This window comes from Besnoitia besnoiti, chromosome II, assembly GCF_002563875.1.
Source record: "Besnoitia besnoiti strain Bb-Ger1 chromosome II, whole genome shotgun sequence".
NCBI lineage: Eukaryota > Apicomplexa > Conoidasida > Eucoccidiorida > Sarcocystidae > Besnoitia > Besnoitia besnoiti.
In genome coordinates, this window is record NC_042357.1 from 2,952,123 (window position 1) to 2,970,038 (window position 17,916).

At 59.8% G+C, this 17,916-nt stretch overlaps 2 protein-coding genes across 2 annotated transcripts; one reads left to right on the top strand and one right to left on the bottom strand.

Moving 5' to 3' along the window:
• Nucleotides 1-3,080: 3,080 nt before the first annotated feature.
• On the top strand, nucleotides 3,081-14,789 carry BESB_037660 (uncharacterized protein; the record flags this gene model as incomplete). Its single annotated transcript, XM_029362352.1, has 11 exons — nucleotides 3,081-6,426; nucleotides 6,906-7,173; nucleotides 7,479-8,181; nucleotides 8,544-9,393; nucleotides 9,621-10,321; nucleotides 10,686-11,330; nucleotides 11,465-12,001; nucleotides 12,160-12,336; nucleotides 12,509-13,443; nucleotides 13,869-13,977; nucleotides 14,655-14,789. The coding sequence occupies 11 exons, from the start codon at nucleotides 3,081-3,083 to the stop codon at nucleotides 14,787-14,789; spliced, it is 8,406 nt and encodes a 2,801-aa protein (XP_029221317.1).
• Nucleotides 14,790-14,940: 151 nt separating this feature from the next.
• BESB_037670 (Toxoplasma gondii family D protein) lies at nucleotides 14,941-16,725 on the bottom strand (the record flags this gene model as incomplete). Its single annotated transcript, XM_029362353.1, has 1 exon — nucleotides 14,941-16,725. The coding sequence occupies one exon, from the start codon at nucleotides 16,723-16,725 to the stop codon at nucleotides 14,941-14,943; it is 1,785 nt and encodes a 594-aa protein (XP_029221318.1).
• Between the last annotated feature and the right edge of the window lie 1,191 nt (nucleotides 16,726-17,916).

Here is a 17,916-nt window from a genome sequence, read left to right on the forward strand (position 1 = left end):
TCCTTTCTAATAGGCGACTCGCGCCATGGTCAGAAATACCGAAGCGGAAATTTGGAAGGTCCCGCAAGACAGCGCTTCGGGCGCGGCGCACATACACCGCGGGAGGAATCGATGGGAGCCGCCTTTTTCTCTACATGCAGGCATTGCAAGAGTGAAAAGACAGCATCTGCCAAAAGATTAGCCGCCAAGCACCGCAAGTAGCGGTGTTTGTGTCTGCCTATCTTTTCCGCGAGGGCTCCGCCGCTCGCGTTCCTTCCGGTGAGGATTCCGTTTTGGGAGACGCGTTGCACTCGAGTGAAGGAGAAAAAGACGACGGCGACTCACGGATGAATAAAAGGTCACCGACTAATTATGATAAACAAGAAAGACATGTGTGCTAGCATGTTGGTCGTTTTCGCGTGACCCTCTCGCGAAGGCGCACTTCTTCGCTGCGGCGTGCCGATCTTGACTCGGCCGGTAGGAGTCGGGCACTGCGGGCGCGTGGCTTCGCCGAGTATTCAGACTAAAAACAGGAAACGCGACACAGCTCACTCTTTTTCTCGAAGAGGGAGGAAACGCGAAAAGTGGTAACAGGAGAAGTCAAGCGGTGGCGAGACCGCGAAAAGGTGTCTCGTGACTCACCTTCCGGGAAGCGGACAGAGGTCAGAGGACTACAGGAGTGCGAAGGCTGAGCTGCCGCCACGCGAAGAGAGGAAGGAAGCAGAAGAGAGAGCGAGTAAGTCCTCCAAAAGGCGGATTCAGAAAAATAGGTCAGGAGGGAAAAATCCGCTTCCGAAGTCGAAAAAACTGCTGATGGCATTGAGCAGGCGCGTTCTCGCGCACGCAAGGGAGAGAGTCTCAGTCATCGCGCATGCCGAGCATCGACCCCTACCAGCCGCAGGCGGGCTCCCTTTCAAGCCGCTGACGGGACAGTCGAAGCAGCGGAGTCTTTAGCAAATTGGAGAAATCTGGCCCTGAGGAGAGGAAGAAGAAGGGGTTCCTTTCACACCAGGAGAAAAATCTGGAAGCGAAAAGGCTTCGAGACCAGAACACGCACCAGTGCCTCCTCAGGCCTCACATGGAGCCCGCGAGCGCCGTGGCTGTGAGTCAACCGCGGCCACCCTTAAGCCTTGGAGTAATCTGCCGAGTTGACAGAAACATGAGAACCGCTAGCCACTCCGCCAGACACTCTCTTCTCGGTATCGCGTGAAAACGTCTCGGGCGGGGTTCAGTCTGGGGCTGTCAGTGAACCGCGGCGCATGTGTTGCTGCTGCAGGTTCCTGCGGCGATTGCCGCCGAGGCTCTTCTTGTCTTCCTGCCCGACTCACGTCCGCGGGCAGGCACGACGTGTGCGACTCTGACTCTGCCCTCCTCTCGCCTCTGATGCTCTCTGATCCGTGGCCTCGAAAGCTAAGCCTCGATGGAGCATCGCGACATCTCCGGGTACAAACGTTGCGCTGACACATCCCCTATGGAAGCTGCAGCGCATAAACGTGAGGTCCACGACAACCGTTGTGCCCGGTTGTCTAGTCTCAGCCGGAATCGCACGGTGACTCGAGAAAAACGCGTACACTTCCACTCGACATCGTAGTATAGTCCGCTGCGCCCGTGCAGGGTGTGTCTTTACGTTGACTTGAACGGTGGAGTCTTATTTTGCACTACATCGTTCTGTGCCTGTATCGTGCATTTTTGTCTATCCGTATCTGTGGACGTTGCTGACCTTCACACCCCTCGCAGGCGCCCCGGCGCGAAGCATCCTCGCCCCAATGCATACACTACCAGCAACAGGCTTGCTCCCCGGAACTATTCTACGTTTTAGATTGCACTAAACATGCAGGCCTTCTGCTAGGGCGACTCTGGCGCACACGCGTCTGACTGCTTATGCGTATACGTGCAGAGCTCCGGCGCTATGTCGGATGCACTGCCGATGCACTGCCACGTGAAAACAGGCATCTCAGCTGTCGTGAAGACATCTGACATGCATGTGCTGGTGTGCCCGGCACGAAAGGAACGCGTTGACAGACAGAATAGACGTATTATGGAGTCTGCCTCTCTCAGGGTGAACTTATTTCAGTGGCCAAGACTGGGGCTGCCTACATCAACCCACACATGCTTTAGAGGTCCTCCCCGATGGGGAGTCGCGCATAGTGTTGTGTGGCGTTCACCGCGTGACAGCCAGACACGCACACAGCGACCTCCAATCCGTCATGCTTCGTGACAGCAGATTTATCCCGGTCCTATTTTTATTGTGTTCCTGAGGGCTACCACGGACTGCCGGAGCCGTGGTTGATGCGCAGACTTACTTCCCCTGCGCCAATAGTGTTGAACATTCGGTGTCTGTCGATAGTTTTTCTGTGGCTGCAAGCAGGATGCTTAGCCTCAAGCCCCCGAGGCCAATCAGACATGTTTTACGCGCAAAAGAATTCCGCGTCTCGAGATTTCTTCCCTCAGGATCTGCCGCTCCCGCCTCCTGGTGCTTCCGGTTTCATTGGCACGTCGAGCAGCCGGCGCAGGAAAACAGAAAAACTCAGCCGTCGCATGCGTCTCCAACATGCATGCTTCAATCGAAGACATCCGCAGGAGCACACGGGCAGCAATGGCAGGCAAGGCTCGATACTTGAATCTCTCTTTCCTTTTTCGAGGCCATCACAACCGGCGCACGCGTTCAGCCCTATGCGCCTTCATCAGGCATCGCAGATATCTTCCTGCTGCGCACAAGCAGCTTGTGTCTCTTCGTGTCTCGCCGCGTCGTGTCTTGTCCCTGCCCTCCGCGGAGTCGATCGCAGGACTCGGGTACTAGTCTATCCAATCTATTCAGTCGGACATTTTACTTTTCAGCTTTCTTCTGCGCCGTCCGCTTAGTCTCCTAGGCCAGAAGAAACGTTGCGTGGCAGTTTTCCGCGTTGTGTCGCCAGAAGTCCTCCTCACAGTTCTCAGCCTCGCTCAGGAGCAAACGCGTGCGGACGCGCACACGGTCGCATGCGACCCTTTTTCACACGCAGCCCACTTCCCCAGCATCTCGCCTGTCTCTCACGCGGCGGCGCAGAGGAGAGAAGTCGCGCCCTTATTCGGTTGATTCTCTTCTTCTCGTACGGCGCGCCATGCCGGCTCTCCTCCGCAAACGCCCGGTTTCGCAGAGTCTTGGCGCGGCGCGGCTCTGGCTGGCAGCAGACGCCGAAATGACGCGCAGGGATGATGCGGAAGCGGGCTGGGATGCTGAGGAACCGGAGAGAGGGCGGCAGTCCGCGAGTCCTGCGGCCATCCCTCTGCAAGGCGAGAACGACTCACTCGTTGAGAAGAAAGAGCTCGCTGTCTGCCGCAGGCCTTGGGAAGCACCCACGACGAGGCCTGACTCGTGCTTGGTCGAAGCGCAGTGGAGCGGCAGCGACCCACGAGAAAGCACGCGACGACAGCGACCCCGTTTAGGTCCTCATCTAAGACAGACGCAGAAATGCCGCACTCCACAGCCGGCCGACAGTCACCATCGGTCTCCCTCCGCGGACGCGGCGTCCCCAGCTTCTTTTGCGACGACCCTCGCGGGCTCCGGGCCTTCCTCAGTCTCTTCGCTCTCCGCGTCCTACTCCTCTCCTTTCGCCGCTTTGTTCCTTGCTTCTTCCTCTCCCGTTGCCAGTTTCTTTCCTCCATCCTCTTGTCCTGCGGCCTCGCCGCCCGGGGCAGGCCTCCTGGGTCCCTCTTGCTCTGAGTCAGCGTCACTGCCTGCTTCACCTTGCAGTTGTTTTTCACCGTCCTCTCCATGTTGGTCTCCTCCGCCGTCATCGGCAGTTTGTTTTCCGTCTCCCTCGTCTGCGTCGAGGCTCTCCGCCTCTGCGCTCTCACTTGCAGTGTCGAAGCCTCGTCTGCCTGCGCTCTCCGGGGCGCTTGGCCAGCTGGGCGCTTCGGCTGCCGCCTCTTATGTTCCGCGCGCTTTATGTTTTGCCGGGTTCACTGACTTTCCGGCATTTGTTTCACTCGCTTCTGCACGGTTGGTGTCGGTTGCGCCTTCGATGGTCTGGCGGTGCCTCTCCGCCGTTGTGTCTCTTCTTATGTCGCTCTGCATGCGGACTCTGGGTCCTGTCTGCCGCACCGATCGGCCCCGTCGCACGGCTCCGCCGCCGAGCGGTCGCGGGAGGGCTGTTGCTTCCCTTTCGTCCGTTCTGCGTCTCTGCCTGTTGGTGTCGAGTGGTGCGTTGATGTTTGCGGAGCCGGAGGGCGCCTCAGCGGTGGCGGTTCAGCGCGGCCGCGGGCTTTACTCTCAGGGGTCATGCGGGAGTGTGCCGCACGAACGTCAGGACTTTGTGTCTTTTTCGGCAACTCCGCGGGGCTTTTCTCGACTTGGAAATGGATTCGCTCAAGGGCTCAGGTCTCGTCTCGCCTCTTCTGCGCCTCCGTCCGCGTTTGACCCGTCGCCTCTCCGCTCCGCTCTGTCGTTCATAAGTTCTTTTTCTTCCAGTTGCGTCCTGAACCCCGGCCGAGGCATTCTCGAGGACGCCCCAGAGGATACGAGCGCGTCGCCCTGGGCTGCAGCGGCGAGAGGGAGCCGCAGCAGCCTCTCGTCGCATCAACGCCGCGCGAGTCTGCGCCTGTCGCGCGCCGCGGCTAGCAGCGGCATTCCGTCGCCTCGGTCGTCGCCCGCTCTCAGGGCCGACACGCCGCTGGGCTCCCCCGGAGACGAGGGTGAGGAGCCGCTCGAGGGCCGCTCGCGATATCCCGCATCTGGGCGGCAGAGACAGGCCTCGCTTGAACCACAGCCCTTCGTCCGCTCGCTGGCGGGCGGCGGTCGCGCGTCTTGGTCGGCGCTCTTCTCTGCGCGTGCACCAGACTCTTCGGGAGCGGCCGACGCGGAGGCAGAGGCCCTCCATCGTTCCGCAGGCCTTGAGGTCTGGGGCGAGATGCTTCCCTTGGGAGCGGCCTCCTCGCTGGTCGCCTCGGGCTGGCTCTCGTCGTCGTCCTCCGGCGCAGACGACGCAGCGTCGCGGACGCCCCCGGGCCAAGGGCGCGCGCCGGCGATCTCCTCTGAACTCCGCCACAGCGCGGGAGAGTCGCCTCTGGCGCCGCGCTACATCGCACAGCTGCCCTCGGGCGAGGCGCTTCTTGCTCAGCGGCACGCGACGCTGTCCGCCTCATATCTCGCGGGTCACCGCGAGGCGTTCCTGCGCAAGGAAGCCGCGAAGGGTTGGATGGAGCGCCTGCGGGAGAGAGAGGCCTTTCGCCGCGGCCTGCGCTTCCTGTCGCTGCCGCTGGACACCATCCTCTTTTACCTGGTCGTCTCGCCGTCGGACGGCCTGATGTTCCTTCAAGATGGAGGGCCCTATCTGCTGCTGCAGCACCTCGAGCTTCAGAGGCAGCGGTCGCAGGCCGGGCTCGCGGCGCTCCCGGCCGCCTCGCCCGCAGTCGATCTGTACGACTTGCGCTACGCGCACCACTGCGTCAGGCAGAAAGTCTGTCAGGCGGCGCTTCGGCTGCGCGCGCAGCTCGAAGACCAGCTCCTGGAGCGCGAGACAGAGCGCGCGATGACGGCCGCAGCCCGCGAGGTCTCCGGCGAGGGCGCGTGGACTGCAGACGCCCAAGACACGGGGGAGAAAAAAACACTCGAGACGGTGGATGGAGGCGTTCGCGGCTACTACCGACTCGCGTGCCGCCTCGTCGACCAATTCTTCGCGGCGCTGTACGCCAGGCTCCCCTCCCGACGAGGCTCCGAGCGCCGAGATGCGGCGCTCGGCGATGCTGGCCTGCTTGGGCAAGACTTTGAAGGCGCCGGAGAGGACCGGACGGCGGACGCTCTAGCCAGGGCCGCGACTGCCTCAAGCGAGGCGACGGAGGCGCGCCTCGTGCCCGACGGGCGCGGCGGCAGAGGCTCATCTCAGCAAGAGGAGGAGCGAGAAAAGGAGAGGGCGCACAAGTTCCGGCGAACAACCATGAGGATCAAGAGAATCTGGGAGGCGTATAGGAATCAACTTTTCTCCGAGGAAGAACTGCCGCCGTTTGAGAGACTCGAAGTGCTGTGGAACGACCACGTTTCCCCTCTAGTTGAACTGCAAGAAGCCCAAGGCGTGCGCAACAGCCCTCACGCAGGAGCGAGTCCGTCACCGCCGTTGTCTGGCGACCAAGAGGGGTCGCGCACCGCCCTCGTCCTGCGGCTTCCTAGCCTCGTTTTCCACAGTGCGCTGGCGGACCACGAAGACCTAGAGGAGGCAGAGGTTGCGCTGAAATGGGCGACTCTGAAGGCCATGCTGCGTCTTTACGAGCTGCTTTGCCCCGACGCATACACGCTTGCCGGCGGCACGGACGTCGAGGCGCTGCGGCGGGCCCTGAAGAAAAAAACGGATAAAATCGTCGAAGCCGAGAGACAGGCGCACGCCAGAGGGGTGGCCGCCCTCGGCGAAGGAGCGCTGGACACCTCCGAGGAAGACGAGGCAATTGCTGCAGCGACCACGCCGGCGGGTCTAGGTGAGGCAGAGAACAGAGACGGAACGCTGCCCCAGCCAGTATGAGGGGCCGCGTAGAGGTCGTGTGATTCTCGGCTCTTTGGATCCGAGTTGGACGGCGTTGAGCAGTTGGGCTGCCACGCTGCCCTTTCGCCGCACTCCTCAAGTGATGTATGGAAGCTTCCCGTCATGCATCCCAGCGTGTCGCTCGCCGTCCGTGAATAAGGGGCCTGTCTACGCTTGCGGCGGAAGCGACAGCCGCCGTAGGACACCCATGTTCACGCGTATGTAGTCAGCGTTGAGAGCTCAGCAGCGGCGCCGGTCTCTACTGCTGCGCTGTCGCGCACTTTGTGTCACCTGAAGAAGGACCCCGGTTTGTTTCTGGCCTTTCCGCTTTCTGCGGCCGGTTTTGCCGTCCGCGAGTCCCCCATAGTTCGCCGGTCTCGTGTATCGCCCGTGTGCGCCGGCGCGCTGCGCTCGCCCTGCTGCGTGTGGCCTCAGTCTCGTCTGCTTCTCTTCGGCGCAAACGGTTGAAAGTCCTGGAGAGCTTGGAGGATCAAGAGAAGCGAGAGCGCGAGCGGCAGCAGAAAGCGAGACTCGAGCAACCGCCTCTTGTGGCTTCTTCGCCTTTCGACAGAGACCGACGCCCAGAAGAGAAGGAACTCCTCTTCCCTTTTGAGTGGCTTGACGGCCCCTGGCTGGACTCTGTGCTCGCGCGCGCGCAAGAGAAACGCCTTCTGGGAAGCTGGCTAGGCGGTGCAGCTCGAAGGTAAGCTGGACGCGCCCAACGACCGCAGCACAGCCAGGCTAATTGGCGGGTCCCAGCGACGCATGCCCGCCCACGGAGGTGAGAGGCTGCGCGCCTTGCGATACGTGACGCGCACACAACACAGACACACAATTGCAGACGAGTGGACGCTGCGCGACGGTGCGTAGCCCACGAGCAGGTCTAGTGCGCAGCCGCGGATGTCTTTTGAGTGTGATTCTGATGATGGCATCGCACTGCTGCGAATGCCACCTATTTTGCAGCTGAAACTGTGCCCTTCTGTGTGTTTCCTCCTCGTTGCGCGTCAGACACTCGGGGTCCGCGGACCTCTTCGAGCACTTGCTTCGATCCCAGGCGTCACTGTCGCCCGCGGAGGCGCTTCGCTTTGTCGCAGCTTTTCTGCGGCGCTATCCGCGGCGCCCTGGACTCTCAGAAGTGCAGGCGACGACGGCGCTTCGGGCCTCGGAAGCCGAGGCGAGGGACCGCGAGCAAGAGCAAAGTCGCGGCGGAGAGCGAGGCGACCGCGGCCGGGCGCCCTCCCGTGCGTCGAAGCCTCCCTCGCCGCACGACGAAGAAGACGGCGAAGGAGTTTTTCCCGTCCAGCAGAGAGCGCTCGCGGGCGCGCTTCTAGTCGGCGCCCTCGACAGGGCCGCTGGCATCATCGAGCCGATCAGCAGCCGACTCCACGCGCAAATTGTTAGCGTCGGGAGGCAGCTCGTGCATCTGCGCGAGCGCGTCGAAGAGGGACGAGGCAAGAGCTTCCTGGATTTGCATCGGGAGGACCAGCAGAAGCGGGGGGACGAACGGAGGAAAAGGCGACGCGCGCAGGGGCTGGAGGCAGACGAAAAACGCAGCGCAGAGACAGCCGACGAGTTCCTCCTCCAGGCTGAAGAAAAACGAGGGGGAGACGGGTTCCTGGAGAGTCAGCAGAAGCTGCTCCTCCAACAGCTGGTGCGGCAGCAAGACGAGCAGTCCGAGCTTCTCAACCTGGTCGAACGGCAGCTGATTGCGGTGAGCGGAGACAAGGCAAACGCCTTGCGAAGAGACTCTGGAAAGTGGCGATCGGAGGCGAGTCCGGTGCCGTCAGGTGTTTGCGCCGAACGCGTCCTCCGCTCGTCTGGAGGCCGTCCCCTGGCTCGTCGAGCGAGGCGGCACCCGCGGCGCTGGGGTCCTTAGCGGGTTTCTGCTTTAGCGCTTACTTGGCGGTGGAAGCAGCGAAGCTGCATTCCCACCGCCTCCCTCCCTCAGTGCCTCCTCTATCGTTGAAGAACAGCCATCGCACAAGTGCTTCTTCCCTTCAGGGAAGCGGCGCTACGCGCAGGTACCAGTTCTGATTGCTGAATATTCACTGTTTTGTGGGTTGGTCTCCGCAGGGTGTGTTTCTGTTCCTTGACGAGGCTGTGCGCTTTCTGCGGCCGTCGGAAACCTCGGCTGCGCTGGATCTCGCCGCGCTCTCCTCGAGTTACAGTCCAGAGGAGATGGAGAGGAGCAAATCGCGGAGTGGCGAGACGCTCAGAGGGGAGTCCAACCTGCTGCTCGACACAAACAGGGTTCTGCAGACGTTCGTGGAGACGCAGCTCTTCATTTACGATGTCTTCCGCTCGCTCCGTGTCGTTCTGCATCAGCAGAAAGAGGAGGCGCAGGCCCTCCAGAAATCTTTACACAGCGCAGGGGAACCGAGGCCCCAGGACGGAACAGAGCGTGAGGCGGCCAGTCGTGGAGCGCGCGCCCTCGCAGACGAGCCGGTTCGTCGTGTTCCCTTCCCTTCGCTAGCTTCGCTGCGCGGGAGACAAGGCGCGGAAGACGCACCTGGCGAATCCCCCGTCGAGGACGTCGACGGGGACGACAGTTCTCCAGAGGCGAATGGAGACTCGTCAACGCCATTGGGGGCCCAGTCTGCGGATGTTTCGTGGCCGCCTTCAGCCACTCTAGAGCCGAGCGAAGTCCCGCAGTTCGTTGAGAACCTGGTGGACTTCTACCGCCGAGAACTTTTTGACGACATGCTTCCTTCCGGGCTTCAGCTGCGACTCGCGTCGCATCTTCACGATATCTCCGCTGTCGCGTACCTGCCCACGCTGGCGCCGCGAATCCACCCCCTCGCGATTCCGGTGCACGCTGTCTCGGCGGCGATAGGCGAGACGGGCGGCAGGCCCTGGCACATGCAATGGATGGTGTACATCCATGAGGCTATTCGCGACCCGGCTTTGCTAGGCAAGTTCCACAGTGCAGAGGAGCCCGCGTTGCTGCTAGGGACGGAGACGGCCTTCTCAGCTCCACATGTTTTCCCTTCTGCTAGGAGACAGTGTCTCGCGGGGGCCGTTGAGGCACGCCAACAGCGGACTCGCCGTTGCGCAGGGCTAGATAACATTCTAGCATGTGTCTCGCAGCAAACGGCCAGCGAGACTCGCGTCCGCGCGTCGCGATGGGATATGCTTGGTTGGCGTTTGCAGTGGGGTGCAGAGTTAGCGACTTGTGGTCTGCGGTAGATTCAGTAGTCAGTTTTGCACCGCAGCCAGCAGGTTCCAGTCGCGCTCGCCCCCACGGGAGCACAGCAGCCTCCCCTTTCGGGTGTTTTCCTGCGCACGGTTTTCTGTCTTTCGGGCTCACTGTGTCTGCAGCCTACGCAGTGTTGACTGCCTTATTTGACATCTGGAAGCGGACGGCCCTCACGCCTCGTCTTCCGTTCGCCGCTCAAGGGGACCTCGGGGACGCGGGCGGGTCAAGCCCGTCGCTCGGTTCTGCGTCGCCGACACCATCGGTGTCGCCGCCGCCCGGTACTGGAGACTCAGGGACGACTACTGGAGGCTCGGGCCAGAGTCTTGAAGTCTCGCCTGAGATGGCCGAGGCGCAGCGAAAGGCCGCGGCTGCCCTCGAGGCTCGCGAGGTTGCCGCCGAGCGGCACATGCACCCCGTCGGCTGCTGTCAGGGCCTCCGCAAGTGGCTCTGGATTCGCCGCCTCAGCGAAGAGAACGGCTGGCCTTTCTACGTCAGCCTGTTTAGGAACGAGATGACTTCGGACGTCGCCGCGCCGGACAGTCAAGCCGAAGCCGTTGCGGCGCTGACCCCTTGGCTCAAGCAAGAAGAGGAGGAGCTGCTGCTGCAGGGCTGTGCGGACGAGCGGGAAAGGCAGGTCCTGAAAAAGACACTTCAGGTACGACGGGCGCTCAGCCGCGTTGGGGGGTCGGTCACACAAGCAGGGAAACGCCGCTGCGAGCAGCAGACGGGCTGGCGTCCACATGTCAGCCCTGGGTGACTGAAGTTTCGCCACAGCCTTCGCTGCTGCTAGGCGGCTCAGACCCGTGCAAGCGTTTTCGCCGTCGTCGCCCTGAAACGTCGCACGTCGTGTCGGAGATTCGGGTCAACCGGTGCAGAGTAGTCGCCGTGTGACGGGGCCGTAGTAGTGCGCTTGGGGTGGAACCCACATGTGCAGTCAACCGCGAGCGCATGCTTGCTGACCGCCACTCCGTTTGTCGCCATCCGCGTTCCCTTCCCTGTGAGGTGTTGCCTGCAAACAGCCGCAGGCGGCGGGCGCCCCTGCTGCAGCCTCCTCTCTCTTCGCGCGCCTCGTCGCCAACGGCTTGACTCCAGCTCGCGCGGCCTGCGTTTTCGCGGGACTCGTGCGACGTGCTTCTCATGCTCCCTCTCTCCCTCACGTTTTCCCCGCAAGCCACGTCCCCCTCAACTACGACCCGCGGTCGCAGTGTCCCTACGGCGAGGCCGTGGAAACCGCCCGCAAGCTGCAGAAGGGCGTCGACTACGACGCCTCAGCGGCGTCAGACGAGCTCTCGCGGCTGCGAGCGGGGCCTGACCAAGATGACGAAGAGGAGGAGCAGCGGTTCGGCAGGGACACCGGACCCACGACGGAGAAGACCCTGACGCCTGCTCAAGCCGCAGCCGCCATGGCGCGCGCCGGAAACGGACAACAGGCTGCCAAAGCCGAGCGGCAGGGCATGTTCCCGGCGCTGTACAACCACTGGAGGGAGGGGAAAACGCTTTCGAGAGCTGCGGCGTATGCCTTGTGGGGCCGCGCGAGGTTTGAAGCGGCTGCGGCCGCCGGAGCGGCCGCAAGCGGGCCTGAAGTGTTGAACGAAGAGGAGAGGAAAGCTGAAGGCGAGATCAGTCTGTGGCAGGTGAAAGCAAGCGAGAAACGGATAAAGGATGTAAGCGACGGGCGGTGCCGCCGCCAGGCCTCAGTGCAGGAACAAGGAGGGAGGAAGACGGGGCTTAATTGCTTGTGAAGACACGCGCGATTGAAACTGGGACTAGTGCGATGTCTCTGTTGTCTGCGCTGCAGGCTGCGGAAGCGGCATTCCGGCTGCGCCTTCGCGAAGCGGCTACCAAGGGGCCTGTGCATTCCGACGAGTGCATTAATTCGCCTGCATTTCTCTGTCGGATCTCTCCGCCTGTGGGAGCCGTCGCCCCGTCAGAAAACGTGGACACGGAAGCTGGGAAGCAGCCCGAGCGCCAGCAATATTCTTCGCTCCTCCATAAGCATACAGCAGACTTCTTGACCGACATGGTCCTCGTAGATCACCAGTTAGAGCACGCGCGGCGCATGCGGGCAATTCGGGCTCTAGCTGCGACACGCAGTGGGGGCGACTGCCCTGAAGTCTTTGAGCAGCTCATTGGAGACGCTGTGCAGCAAACCGGAGTTGACTCGCAGGTTCTGAGGAATAGCTTTGCCAAAGAAGACCTGGAACAGCTTTCGCTGGGGACTGAAGTCGAAAAGAGTGCCGCCAAGGAAGGCAAGAAGAGGCTTGACGACTGTCGGGCGGAGGTCGAAGCTGGGAGACAGCTCACGCGGCTGCACGGGCGTGAAAAAGAGGCAGCGGTGAGAGTCACTTCGTCGGCGCAGCCGTTTCTCCTCGCGTTGCGTTACAACTCGACTCTCGAGGCCGTCACAGGGAGCCGTTGGAACGTCTTTGTGCAGGTGTCTCACCCCTTTGCCATCCAGTGCATCTAGATCGTTGCGTGTCGATTCTTTTTCAGGCGAAAGCGTTATTTCACTACTTCAATCTGAAGGCTTTCAACAGATCCCTACCCCCGGACACCCGGATACACTTTAGTGATGACCTGACGGAGCACTCCGAGGGCGTCACCCTGCATCCAACACTGAGCAACTACCAACTCAACATGTCCGACTTCAGAGAGCCACCGGCTATCAGAGTAAGCAGCCTGCGGTATGTGTTGCGTAGGAGATAGGAACGACGCCAGCCCAGGGAGCCCCTGGGTCGCAGGTAAAGCTTTATCACTCCTCCTGTCTGACCGTTGACGCATTGACGCATGTGGCCTCCAACCGATATGGTATAACCTCGCCTGGCTTGTCTGTTTCCTGCAGCTGGCGGGATCCATTCGGACCATTCCCGTTCTTGCTCACGCCCTGCTTCAGCAGTGTGTCCTTCTTGCGACTTACTGCTATGACGTTCCCTCAAAGCTTCACCTGGCGCCTCCGCCATCTGTAGCCCGTTACCTGTGGCAGTATCTCCCGCCTGGCAAAGCTCAGCAGAAGCACTTTGCTCCGCCGCCACCCTCAGGCTGCTTCGCGAACCCAACGCACCCGCATCTTCCGCCGTCTGGAAGAACTGGTTCTACTCGCGCTGTGACGCCACTGCCTGCATCGTTTTCGGACAAGCCTCCTTCGATCGCGTCACTCGTGAACTTTGCATCTCAAGTGCCTGCTCTCATGCAACAGCAGCAGAGCTTGGGGGCTGCGTGCAGAGAACTGGGTAACCCCGGTGATGCGAAGCACGATGATAGCCTTCAGAACCGGGTGATGGCGAAAGCCAAAGAGGCGGCGGCTTCTTTTTCCAGGATAGAGAAGGAGTTTGAGGAGGGGCAAGAAGATGCGCAAAGCCACAGGCTTCTCTATTCCCAGAAGGCGGGACCGCAGAGCGAGTCTGTGGGTCCCGGCGGCGCGGGGAACATCAGCCAGCATGCAGACGCAGAAAAGGACATCTGCGTGGAAGCAGCGAACGCGGTCCGAGCAGCTGCCTCTGATCCGACAGGGACCTCGGGAGAGGGAGGCGGCGAGGAAACTGGTGCCGACGCTGTCTTAGACGCAATCAAACAAGAGAAAGTGCAGGAACTGCAACAGAGCCTCATGAAGCTGGCACTCGATGAACGGTGGCCGTTTTATATCGAAGCTCCAGGGACTACCAAGCCAGCTGTGCAGCCAACCGCCGCTAGTGAAACGCATTCCACCGAGAGGATAGGCGGCCACCCACAGAGTCCGCCCGACTGGCAGCAGCTGCTAACTGCGGACGAAATGTTAAAGTAAGGGAGCCTTCTTCGTACGACTGCGGAGGAGGCCATACCCGTGCGGTCTGGTCATTGCTCACGCAGCGTTACGACACACGACCGACTTGCGGGAGTCGCTGTTGACAGAGCGGATTCTCCATTCGTGTCGGTGGGCGCTCCAACGCGCGGACGCACGAGGACGTAGCGAGGGAAGGCAGTTGAGCATTCAGGAAGTGTTAACCGTAAAAAGTCTTATGCAGATTCTGTGGTATCTGCAACAGCATCGTAGTCAGATAGTAATTTCGAACCAGGTAGCGGAAACTAGTTAGTATGAACTGGTATCATATACTGCACGGCTTCCTTGGAGGCTGCTAACGCCGTTCTGTCCACACGGAGGAAAACACAGCGAATGCTCCCCATGTTTCACAGGTGCTCCGAAAGTGTATGTTTGTCTTCTGCAGAGTACTGAAGTATGCAGTGGTTGACAGAGAAGGTGTCGCCAGCCCGAGCTTGTACTCGGATCTTATCCTCTCCGGTGCGTGCTCGACCGACAGAGCCATGCAGATCATGGTAAGTCAAGAGAGCAAAGGCAGTACTGATTGCGAGGAACCAAAGGCACTGTGCAGGGGCTCGGACCGCTTCATCAGAAGGCGCTCGGTGTTACGTTGGACGGTGAACACATATTCTGCCACATGTTTACGTTGTGCGTACAGGAACAAGCACTTACAACACACAGTCAAGGCGTCTCTTCAATTAAAAGGCACTGACGTGGCTGCAGTTCATTAAGGAACTGAAACCCAATGTTGTGCACATGGTAGGAATCCCCTCTCCCCCCCCTCCCCCCCCCCGCCGGCCGTCTCAATGTAGAATGTGGTTGCTACATGAGGTCGTCATCGTTGACGGAAACGGCTGGACGATGGGTATCGAACCTAGTCAGCCGATCGTTACACCGGGCGTGATTCCATGACGTCGAGCGGCAGTCGAAGACGTTTGAAAGAATGTTTTTGAGGGCACCGCCGATGGGGCATATGGCTGCCTCTTATGGCATCCGAGAGCGGCTGGCGGCTCATGTCGAGGGGTGTGCGCTTGGGAACTGCATATGGAACACTACAACGACTGCTCCTATGTAGCCGCCCTGCGTTTTCATGGAGTTACGCTAACGCGGGTCTCACGGGTCTCATCATCTACACCAGATGCTTCTGGCGCACTGGTGAGCCAAAGACGTTTTCGGTTGCAACATACCGCAGGAGATGCAGATTGCGTTCAACGGACACCCACCCCGGTTTTCATTTCACGTCGCCGTCCCGCTGGCGCTCCGTGATACTCACCTACTACCAACGACAACTATGGTGCGAATGCCACGTATTTACAAGCCCCCATAGGCCACTATGGCAGCCGATTGGCTGGTGAACACTAGGCGCTAGGCACCCGTCGACCATTATCACGACTTGATAGTAGGAGTCCGTAAGACAACTAGTAGTCCCCTGTGTACAAGGGATGACTACGGGATGAGTAGGGCAGTACACGTTCGAATCAAAAGGACCCAGAACACAGTGATGGAATGAAGGCACTGTCATTCACATGTAGCACTGTTGATCTAGAGCTTCTTCGCAGGGGGGGCAAGGGCTTGCCCGTGACGGGGAGGTGAACGCACTTCTCCTCGTAGGCAGTCTCATAGCAGGTGTACGGCACCTGAATGGTCTCCTTTCGGAAGCATGTGCCAGCCCGTTCCAGTGGTTTCTCCTCGCAGTGCAACACTGGCTCCTGCTTGGCGCACGGTGCCTCGACTGCCTCCTGGATGACAGTGGTGCATGTACCCATCTCGTACACCGGAACGTGGATACACTTCTCCTCGATGCTCTGCTCGGGGCAAGGTACTTCAATTTCCGATCGCTTCTCCTCCAGACAAGGCTGAGCGATGATTTGCTCGACGTCCTTGCACACTTCCTGGAACTCCTGGCGAGCGCATGGCTTCTCGACCGTTCTGAAGAGCGTTGCAGCGCAGACGTTCTTCGCTGGTTTCTTGACATCGTAGCACCGCTCCTCGAACTCGTGTTTCTGGCAAGGGAATGTCTCGTTCTTCTTCTCGAACCTGTATCCCTGCCTCTTGACCTTGCGCGGAACATCCTGGCACACCTCTTGCTGCGCCTGCGCGTGGCATGGAACGTCAACCTCCTTGGTGATCTTCCGAGCGCACATCTTGGGGACCAGGACCGACTCCATACTGCATTGTGTGTCGGGCACCTGCTTGGGGCACAAATCAGAGATTGTCTTCTGAACATCTCGTGTGCAGATCTTCGGAACTGCGACAACAACGTCTTCTGTGCAGGGGTACGACTCGATCTCCTCGGAGATGACTTCCTCGAGGAAACAGTTGCCGCCTTTTTTCGCGGGACCCAGGCGTCTCAGCTTCTTGTGATGTTCCTTTGCCGGCAGGCATCTCTCCACCTTGGCCTTCTTGGGGACCCGACGCGAGCAGGTCTTCGTGACTGATTCTCGCTTCGTCTCGCTGCAGTCATAAGTCTCCTGCGCCACGATGGGCTTTTGGCAAGGCTCCTGCACAAGCTTGGACGACTCGAAACATCTTTTCTCCCACTTTGTCTCTGGGCACGGATACTGTTCTTCAGTCAAGATGGTCTTCTTGCACTGCCCCTCCTTGGTATGGAGTTTCGTGGAGCAGACCCTCTCGACAATTGTGTCCTCGTACTCGTACGGTACCGGCGAATCGACAACGCGGTTGCACTGCGACTCAATGACGCGCATGTCCACTTCGCATTCGCGGTGCAGTTCAGATCCCCAGCAGTCGTACTCCTGTGTGTACGCTTCGGACTCGTGGCAAACGTCCTGCGTGGGCCTGGCCTGAATTTCGCACTCGGGGACAGTCACCATCTTCGGGCACGAACTAGGGATCTTGTTCGTGACCTGCTTCTTGCACGTTTTGTTGAGCGTCACGGGGATCTGGGAGCACAGCGTTTGTTTCGTCGCCTTCGGGCACTGATATTGAACCTCCTTTTTCACTAGCTGCGTACACGAGTCTTGCGCCTCCCTCAATTGGGTGCTGCACACTTCTTCACTGTACGACGACGGGCAAGTGTAGGGGCGGGAAACGTGCTCGTCCTTGTAGCACGTCTTCTCGACACTGTATGGAACCTGGAAGCATTCCGTGCGCGTTTCCAGTGGATTGGGAGCTAGAGTCGTAGTAGTCGTATAGCCGCCTTTCTTCTGAGGCTTGTGACCGCCATGAGGTCCAGCATACGCAGCAGGAACAGCTGCTCCCAGCAGCAGGCCGACGAGGGCGGAACCACAAGCAACTTTCATCTTGGGCAATATCCAACTGTACGAATTGGTCACAGACGATTCGTTTGCGATTTCAACACAGAATCACGGTCAGCGGACTCCAGTGCTCCAGGTGGCACTCGAATAGAGACAACTCATGAAAATGAAAGTCGGGGTGAGGACAGGCTCGATAGACGCGGCGTACTCGCACCGTCCATGTCGGCTGTATGTACATCGATTGTGCTCGTAGCGCGCTGTTCTGGGGCTGGCCGGCGTCTTTGTCATATGCAGAAGGCGATACGTGTTATGCTGTGGTGGCGATGACTTTGTTCGAGGCAAAACATAGCGGGTCTGAGTTGCCCGCGGCAGACAGTGGTATGGCAATGTGGAGGCTGGTGCCGTCCTATTATCATCGGGCTCGAGTTTTTGAAACTTGCATCCCCCCGGTATGTCTAAGAACATTGTGTCGCCGCTTAATCGCGCGGTTGCTGTCCGAAATCGTCCAGCGGAACGGTCAACAGTCTTGCTACTGCGATTTATGGCAGAAACAGGCCGCGGTTTCCGTCTACGCCGTGCCGCTGCGTGAGTATTCGTTAAGCTTGTTGGCCGCTGCCAGCAGTGACCGTTACTACTGTGCAAATAAGTGAGCTGAATACAACAGTGCAGCAAGCATGCCGGGTGTGGCTACCTGGATCCAGACGCACTTGTGGAACCCGTCGAAAGCGGACCAAGCAAGAATCCAAATCAGCAACGCTGACAGGTGCCGCGGTGACAAGTGTCCGTTTGTGAAGTGCATGCCCTGCAATCCCCCACGAGCATTCCATGTTCTTCAGCAGCTTCTGATGCGGAACCTATTACTTAAGTTGAGTGTCTGTAACCAATAAAGAAACGTAACGTTCTCCTTGTCAGGATAGTTACAAGCATGGATCACAGACTGCGAAGGCATTATCTGTTAATCGTGCGGCGTCCCCGCAGCCTGGCCGTGTACATGGTGATGCCATGCTCCCCTTCCATAGCAACGGACTCAGGACAACTTCCCCAAAAGACGACGCCCAGCCAGCCGCGGCAAAAGCTGTGCAACCGTAGACATGCTGGCGTTGTGGCCGACCGCGGACATCCGTCAATTTCTAGAGGAAAGTTCTTCCCGAATGCATCATGGGCGTTGCGGAGAATAAGGTACTCCATTGGAAGCACAGTCGGTGAAAGCGCCAGTTCTGCACGTGCCTTCGATCA